A 10,000-nucleotide genomic window follows, 5' to 3' on the forward strand; every position below is an offset into this window, starting at 1 on the left:
CAGAATCCGCTCTCCCACAGTCCTCGTCTTCCACTCGCTGGGCGCAAATAATAAAGCTGTCCAACTATGACATCACGGCTAGTCGTTTGTTTTCTGTACATTGCCATGGCGATGCGAGCGAAACCGCGAGATGGCAGCGACCGCGGAGATGAAAGACGGCATTAGCGCATCAGGATGGAGACGAGCACTAAGATCTGTCAGAATCGCTTTTCTTTTTGCCCTTTGATTTTCACATAAGCTCTACTAAAAAGATCAGTGAAACTATGAAAAGTCACACTGACCTCGTAATTCACTGTGGACTCGAGGACAAGAAGCTTCTCAACCAATTATGCGGGTCAATCTCATCACTCCATCTCTACCACAAACACTTTTACACACAGCATGTCAGACGGCTGAAGAACAGAACGTCTTTGGCCATTTACTTGTTGACACTATGACATTACAGAGGTCAGCTTAGTTTGACACAAAGTTTCATTTTTAATTGGAGTTCATTCTTGTGAGACGTTGTGTCTATTGAAAACAACAGCATACTGGTTGTTGTTGTGAGACTGCAGTTGTGTTTCCTGATATAAATCAATTAAGCAGATTTTCAACATGTTCCGTTTGCTATACGAAGGACAGTATTGCAATATTTACTGTGAGAAAACAAATGAGAAATTTTAGATAAATTAGAAAAAAGTTAATTACACAACATTATGAACAACGTCTGGTTGGGACAGATGAAACTACGGGAAGCCGCTGGATCAGCAATAGTATAGAGGTAAACTCTGTAGCAAAAAGTTTTTAAGCAAATCAACCCATGTTCAAATCCACCTTTTGCCAAACTCGCTCTGATCACTTTTCCCATTACATATCAGATCAGAAAGGCATTTATTTTCAATAAAAATGAAGAAAATAATCCAAAAGTGGAAAAAGTGTCTAATGTTTAATAATAAAGTGTTTATCGGTTAGGGTTATGTGAAGGGAGGGCTTTATTGTCTCAATAAGGCGGCATCCGTTTAACAATTTTAATAAATATAATAATTTACAATCTATGTTATTATTGCATATCGTTTAATGTACAACAACACTGGGGTGCAAATATTATCTGCCACTATTTAAAAGTTTAAATAGCATCTAGTTACTTTTTACACTAATTGCAAAGAAAATACTGATATTTTTACATAATGTACATAAAATCTACCGGTGCCAAAAAAATAAAAAATAAAATAAGTCTAAACAGTGCTCAAACAGTGGAGCGTTGGCACTTGCAACGCAAGGTCATGGGTTCGATTCTCAGGGTAAGCAAGAACTGATAAGAATGTAAATGTGTAGCTTGACATGCAGTGTAAGTCACTTTGGATAAAAGCGTCTGCCAAATGCATAACTGTAAATGTATAAGGACTGCAGATTACTTTTCATTGTTTGTTGTTGTCATAATTAAGATTAACCAAAGCATGATTTATTTTCTCTTTTCAGATAATGCAATAAATAAATAAATACATCAGAATGGGAGAAAGTTGGAGTTTAAACTCTCCAACTTAAATTGGTATTTATATTTCTCCAATAGTCATTGATCACAGAGTCCAGTACATAACATGATGTTCTCCGTATAAAATCAAGGAAGATCTGCTGTGAAAGTCCGAGACTGATAACATTAGAGTCTGCTGCGTTCTTCCCCTCAGGGTCACGGCTGGATGGACTTCATAGTCCTGGATCCTGTGCTCTCAGAAGTGAGATCGAGAGCACTTGAGCGATAAATTCAGGCTTTGTAAATCTACACAGATTTTATTTACTGTAGAGATGCTATCCAGAGCATCCTGTGAGACCAGCGTATGCGTTCACGTGGGAGAGCTACAGTTTATTTGATGAAACAATGTGATGTTTACCAGTCAAATGTCCCTCCATCTGCACAGACGACAGCATTCTGAAGCGTCCCGGCGTATCTGAGCTGAAGTTGATCTGAAACACAACAGACGAGGTCCAGTCAGAATACAGACAGTGTCAACAACGTAATGTCTATTTAAATGCCATTCATGACGTTTAGTCTTTGTTTTTATCATTTCTAATCTCATGAGGCAAGTCATAAAATAGTATATTTTTATATCTGGTAAATACCGTTCAAAAGTTTGAGGTTGGAAAGATTTTTTAAGTTTTGAAATAAGTCTCTTCTGCTCACCAAAGCTGATTTATTTGATCAAAAATACAGTAAAAACTGTAATATTGTGAAATATTGTTAAAATTTAAAATAATTGGTTTCTGTGTGAATATATAGTAACGTTTAATTTATTCCTGTGATCAAAGCTGAATTTTCAGCATCATTACTCCAGTCTTCAGTGTCACATGATCCTTCAGAAATCAGTATCTAATAATCCAAACTTTTCAACAGTAGTGCATATGTGACCCTGGACCACAAAACCAGTCACATGGGTCAATTTTTGGAAATTGAGATTTATACATCATCTGAACGCTGAATAAATCGGTTTCCATCGGTTTGTTAGGATGTGACAATATTTGGAAAAATATAAAATCGCGAAAATCGGCTTTAAAGTTTATGATTGTGCTGCATTCACTCACAAAAATAAATGTTTTATATATTTACAGTACGAAATTTACTAAATATCTTCATGGAACATGATCTTTACTTGATATCCTACTGATTTTTGGCATAAAAGAAAAATTAATAATTTTGACCCATACAATGTATTGTTGGCTATTTCCACAGATATACCCGTGCGACTCCAGACTGGGTTTGTGCTCCAGGGTCACATATATGTAATATTATCTGAAGAACTTCAAAAAGACCAAAAGAATCACTATGTGTCTCCTGACTCAGTCGAGAAGTCCAAGCACTGACACCATGATCTTCATAATGAAGTCTTCATATCTCAGATGCTGATGCTAGACTCCGTCGGCCAGTGTTTTACTGCTGCAGTCCTAACACAAATCACAGGTCATGTTTCACCCTCACAATTCTCCAAACCCGTCCAATCTTTCTCCGGCTCTGACATCACAGCTGTCCCGGAGACAACAGAGCCTCCCTCTTTTATTCCGAACAGATGGAAAAACAAATAACAGATCCAGTATGATTCTGTAGCCAAGCAGAACCAGCCCTGCACTCCCGGCGACATGTCAATTATCACTGAGAAATATCTCGTTCCTCTAATCGCTCTCGTATCAAACTCATCCTGGCTTTTCCAGCCGTTCACTGTCTAAAGAATATTTACCTGAAGAAGAAGCAATCATTAGAAAACATTGTGAATACCAAACCAACTGTTTTCAACACTAATAATAATAATCATAAATGTTTCTTGAGCATCAAATCATCATATTATACTGATTTCTGAAGGATCATGTGACACTGAAGACTGGTGTAATGATGCTTTGATCACTGGAATAAATTACACTTTACTATATATTCACATAGGAAACATCTATTTTAAATGATAATAATATTTCATAATAATACCATTTTACAGCATTTTTTGGATCAAGTAAATGCAGTCTTGGAGAGCATAAGAGACTACTTTCATAAACATTAAAATATTCAAATCTTTTATACATTTATACAGTCAGATCATGGACATAGCAAAGTGGGATGCTCTGGCTTATTTTGGGATCATTTTTCATAAACTGGCCAAGTTTAGCCTAAAATGCAAGTTGGCAGTTATTGTTTATTAAACGTTGAAGCAATATCACGCTAATCACAACAACAGCACAATGGACTTTATGTTTACTGAACTTTAGCCAGCTCCTTTGTTTCCTGTCTGCCATTATTAGACAAACTGATTAATCCAGGTGTGTCTGATTCTTGTTGTTGGTCAGACACACCTGGATTAATCAGTTTGTCCCAATAATGGCAGACAGGAAACAAAGGAGCTGACTAAAGTTCAGGAAGTAGTGCAGCTGTGCATAAAGTCCATTGTGATGCATCAAATGTATAAGGTCTCATGTAATATAGCATAAACAAATCAATCATTTTCACACAGTAATCATGTTCACGAATAGATACTTTATCAGTAATAACTCCACAAAACTCAGAACGACCAATTATTGTCAGCATAATCCTCTCTGAGCAGACTCACATAAGCGCTGCGTTTAGCCGAATCACCTTCACGCCCCGCGAGCAGATGCAGTTTAATGCCTCGCTGACAAATTACAGTCATTTTAATAACTATCTTCTGTACGAATGGACATTATTCCTGGAAACTAATGACTCACCTCATCATGACTCATAAGGGAAACAGCAAAAGTAGTTATCAGAGGGGGAAAAAAATATTCTTTTTTTTATTTTATTTTTTTTTATAAGAAAGAATAAGACTGTGAAAAGACAATAAACATGATTGCCGGAGTCTCCTGGCCTCTCTGATGCCTTCTGACTGTCAACGCAAATAGCAGTTAAATAACAAAATGTGAATTCGTAACCAAAAACAGAATTATCTTTTTCCAAGACAAAAACCAATTTGAAGTAAAAGAACTGGCACACACCAGCAAACTGAGTGTCCTGATGACTGAAAACACAAAAAAAAAAAAAAACGAGAACAACTGTTACAAATTGTGAAAGGACTTCACTTTTTGATAACAAGAAACCTCAAATATTGATGATCATCTTGCAAATGTAATATTATTATTATATTCATATGAGTGAATGTGTGTTCAGTTAACATTTAGTCTGCTTTTATTTATTTTCATTTTAGTGATTTAACTTCTGCTTTAAAAAGCAATTGTTGTTGTTTTAGGATGTCATGTTGATATTTTAAGGCTTTTTTGACAACATACATGCGCTATATTTGTTTTCATAACTTCAATTTGCACATTGTTTGGAGGACAACATTGGGCTGGATGAATAACATTTCTTTCTCTAATAAATACATAAAATAAAATGGCCTTTTCTTTTCCAATTAACTTCTTAAATAAATAAAAGATTATTAAAAATTGAATAAATTGAAGTCCTGGTTCAATTATTTGAAGATTTTTCAAAAAACAAAAAAATCTAATTAGCAGCAAAACTATTTAATCTGAGAAAATCCGTCAGATCTCCTCCTCCGTTTACAAGGCTGTCATGTTCAACATGTTTAACTCTGACTGCTCAACTAAAAACCTTTTTCTTTTTGGACTTTTTCCAAACTTTCCACAGACACCAGATTGAAAAGCCCCGATCAAACATCAGATCACCAGAACCAGATGGACGCCCAGTGGAATGTTATCAGCAGATTTGGCATCATCTTTCACACTTGTCCTGAAAATGATGTCAGGATTTTATGAGAAAAGCAATTTTGAAACAAATAGCGTCCTCAAAACTCTTGGGTGAAAAGCCAAACTAAAACCATAAACAATAATCTAGTAATCTCTTTAATAGGATCGACATCGCACCTGATAAAAACCTGAAGTCTTATTGATATTCTGACCAGATCACCATTAAAATATATATTAGTATTACGGTTCATTTAACTAAAAAAATGGTTATAATTTTATTAGTACAATTTATACATTGAGGTCTTCTCATTGAAACCTCACTGCTCTCTTTACTAATGTTTGAATGATATGATGCAATATTGATGTAACTCATGAGATGATGAGGGTGTGCGTTTGATTAGTTTCCATTTTCCATCTTTATTCAAATGCTCTTCCACAAACAGACATTTGGAAGAACTAAGTGGGTTGCATCTTGGGATCAGGGTGTGAAGGACAACCGGGTGTTGGGATATTAGGGTGCGTTTAGTGAATTCAGCACTTTAACAATAGAAAAAATAACAAGCTTTTATAAACAACCGACAGCATAAAGCAGTGATAGCTTGTGTATGCATACAGATGTACAGTGTATCCTTCTATGAAAGCATAACTCAAAGCAGTTCACAAGCAATTACTCTAGGCTATTCTAGACTTGAACCAGCTTATATAATATATGTGATTGATATATGATAGATGTGATTGATATATGATAGATGTGATTGATATATGATATATGTGATTGATATAGATTGATATATGATAGCTGTGATTGATATACGACATGATATATGTGATTGATATACGATATATTATATATGTGATTGATATACGATATATTATTATATATGATTGATATACGATATATTATATGATATATGACATGATATAAGATATGAAATGTGTGATTGATATACATTATGATATATGTGATTGATATATGACATGAGAATATGATACGATATGATATATGACATGACACAATATATATCATGATATATGACATGATACATGACATGATATATGACATAATACATAATATATTAAATGATACATAACATGACATATGGTACATGATATGAAATTATGAAATTATCTGAAATATTATGATATATTAATGCATTTTTATAATATAATATATCACAAATGTATATCCAGTGGTCCTGAAAGCTAAGAGATAAACTGTTCATGCATTTCTTTATATCTAGTATAAATCAAACACATCTATGTGACATTCAGTCAATCTTGATCCAGGAAGAGATTTTCCCCAAAGATTAGAACATTTGCCAGTCATCATGTGAAACACATCTCAAAAAACTTGTTTCTTGACCCTTTTAAAGCGTAGCGTGTGGTGGGGCTCTAGAACTGAACATTGAGAACACTGGTATAGTCCCAGATGGCTGTGGTTCATTGGAATCACATAATGAATTGATAGGGATCAGTCAAGAAAGGGTGTGCGCTAATGTTATCTACTACAGGAAGATCTCGTAGTGCTGCATATTGTGGAATACAAAAGGAAATGCCATATCCATTCAACGCCATGCTTTTTTACGAGTTAATCTTTCTTAGCATGTAATGTCGCTGTTTGAGCGTAAACAATCTCTGCAAAGTTTCAAAGTTATTCTCTATATCAGTGTCAGTGTTTCTGAACTCCTGAAACGCCTCCATTGTAGTCTGGAGTTTCTTCCAGAAACAAACATGTCACAATATTCCTCATTTAAATAATTCATATGCAGAATAAAGGGGCGGGGCCTGGTTGAGTTAGTTAGTAGTGTGTTAAACTGGCGGTTATGGTAGGGGGGGGGGGGGGGGGGTTGGGGGGGGGGGCATTTCCCAAACACACTCGAAACACTCGACCAATCACAACACACTGATCCAGCCGACCAATCAGAGCACGGTGTGCTTTTCAGAAGGAGGGGCTTCATAGAGACTGGAACTAAACAAAATTTCCCACGTTAAAAAATCAATACGACCTATGGTTGCAAGCTCAGTCGTTACCAATAGAGTTCAATGGAAATTGCGACCATATTTAGCTAACGGTGGTTTTGGGAAACGCACCCCAGAGCGTTACTGACAGACTGGGAAGAGAGGAGCTACAACAAGGTGAAGAACAATGTACATTCAAGCATGAGCCCGAAATCAAAATTAAGACTTTGAAAAGGAAGCATAATAGGTCCGCTTTACATACAGGCCATAGGAGAAAACAACCTTAGAGACCACTAAAAGATAGTCCATCCTAATGGCATGGCACCAGACTGCATCATCCCAGACCGCGAGAAAGCAAGCGAGACTCCTGAGCGTTGTGTTGGTCTTGTGCTCCATGATTAAAGGCAGACCTTGGCCTAAGATCAAGCCTCATGCCCAGCAGGCTGTTACTGTCGGAGCCGTGGACGATCGCTGGCCAGCGCACATCGAGCTGGCAGGAGTCTCTGCTAACCCTCCTGAGAAGCCGTAGGCACGTAGAGCTTGGTGAAACTTCAGAAAAGGATTTGGGGGAGGTGGTTGTTAACACTTGAAAGAATAATGGGCATTGTATAGGTCAGCTTTGAGGGGGGAAATGCTGCTGTATTGATTCGCACCACAATATACAGTCACTGTTTGGATTTAAATAGGCAAATGCTATGATTGGATCATTATTGGTGTGATTATGTATGGTTCTAGCATGTTACAGTATATGTTTGGTAACAGTTCTTCTAGCCCTAATTCGCCTTTGGCTAAGCCACACCCTAGAATGTACATTGACCAATCACAGCGCAGCCAAGAACGAGCTCCCACAGAGGTCCGACAGTTTTTCACAGCGCTCCATTGACTTTAACACAGCCGTCTCATATTTTTGGTCTCGGCAGGCTATTACCGTCGTAGTTTTATCAAAAATACGGTTAAACGTTGTGCCTGGGGCATTTGTAACACAGATACGCATTTCCCAGAGAGGTTGCAGGCGGGTGTCCGTTTTTTTCCCTTCCCAAAACCGAAGTCAAATCCTGAAAAGTGTCGTCTTTGAATTAAACTGTGTGGACGTCCTCAGTCAGCGAAACCCCTCAAGATCAACAAGCTCACTTTTGCTCTAAGATACATTTAGCTTTTAACCTTACTGTGAAGTTATACTAGTTAGACAGTTTTAGGTTGTGATTTCGGTTCTCTACCCTAATTGTTGATTCGCTAGCACACGCTGCTAATAAATACAACGTTATACTCGCGTAGTCCGTTTGCTTTGTAATAACGATTATAGAAGTGAATAGAGACCCAGCTTTGCATGAACAGTGTTGCTCCTGATATTGTTAGTCCCAGTCTCCGTCTCGATTAGGATATGCGGTGGTTCATTTTTTGACTTTTGACCGTTATGCTTTTGCCTCTATTTGGATGCCTTGCCACTGTTGCCTACTTCTATCGGACACTTTATTTGCTGCTTTATAAAAGTTTGATAAAATTTCAGCAGGAAGAGCTGTCACAGCATAAGCCCTGTTGATCCCAAACCAGAGCCCAGATGAAGTTGACGGACGTAGCAACAGTAACTAAGGGGGGCGGGGCTTAGCCAAAGGTGAATTGATGGAGTGTGTATCTTTTCATTTCTTAAACAGTTAAGTACGTAGGAAGACTCGTCAGGCTCAGATTGTGAAAGAATGGTTGGGAGGAGCATGAGGAATCATTTGCACACATGAATTGGCACCTCTGAGTCTAGAGATTAAACTCACTGAAAGTCTTTGGGATGTGCTGGAGGAGACTTTCAGAGTGCTGGACTCTTGCATTGTCAGTACAACATCTTGACCAAACATTGATGCTCCACTTTTTTGGTCAAGATCTTGTATCCAGCCTGATGAATCTTGACATTGTCATCCTGGAATATGGTCACGATGTTTCTTCCTACATGGTTGTTTGAGAAATGAAAAGCTACACAATCCATCAATTAGGGTTAGAGGAACTGTTACAAAACATATAACATGCAAAAAAACATAACAAATATTGATCCAATCACACACCCGTAAGCATTTGCCTATTTAAATCCAAAAAGTAACTGTTGTGGCATACTAGCTTTACCTCAACTGATTCTTAACACTTTAAAGTCATGTTTTGTGTTATGTTCAGAGTTTGAGAAGCGTTCTGCGTATCAGGCATAGACACTACATTGTTTTTTCATGCACTGGTCATTTGTGAGATTTTGGGCATAGTGAGATAGTGGAAAGAAAACACCCAAAATATACAAATTAAATGTTTATTTTATTACACTTGATCCATTTGCTACTTCGGGAATTCAATTGCAATACACATCTTTAAATGCTTTTTCCTTCTCAGAAATCTACACTTCAGCAGCACTTACATCAAACTTTCCAGTTTTACATCAATTAAAATTTAAAAAAGTAACTTGTCACTGGAAAACCAATGCAATGCAAAATCATCAGCACTTTTAGTTAGCTCTTCCCCAACACTTTCTGCCCTTGTTGTTACTCGTTGTCCACTTTCTCTGCCGCAGAAAAGACAACAGTCATTATGCACTATCTCTATAGCTTACATCTTGTAGAAATCTTCATTTCCTCAGTTCTCAAATAGGATCTGCTGATATTTCGGATGACAGGTGGAGAACATGCAATCACAGAAACAATCACGTGCCAGACAGCGTCCTAATGAGGAGGAAGTCCACTGTCTGAGGTCATGCTTCCTGGCCAGGAGAACTATCTGTAGACATTATCTCAAATTAATCCTACCCAAAATATCCAACCCATGCTTGTGTGCAATGTGGAAACATTTCTGCAAAATGATATGACGTTTTTTCTTGCATGTTTTGCGATACTTTCAA

At 37.2% G+C, this 10,000-nt stretch overlaps 1 protein-coding gene across 1 annotated transcript in view; it reads right to left on the minus strand.

Annotated features, from left to right (window-relative positions):
• The window catches only part of LOC306989550 (uncharacterized protein), a 72,275-nt gene that overhangs the window by 2,311 nt on the left and 59,964 nt on the right, over positions 1 to 10,000 (minus strand). Inside the window, exon 2 of the mRNA XM_079595374.1 lies at positions 1,869 to 1,941. Coding sequence (XP_079451500.1) covers positions 1,869 to 1,941 — 73 coding nt within the window. The remainder of the gene's footprint in view (positions 1 to 1,868; positions 1,942 to 10,000) is intronic.

This window comes from Phoxinus phoxinus (assembly GCF_949152265.1).
Source record: "Phoxinus phoxinus genome assembly, chromosome: 21".
Taxonomy (NCBI): Eukaryota; Metazoa; Chordata; class Actinopteri; order Cypriniformes; family Leuciscidae; genus Phoxinus; species Phoxinus phoxinus.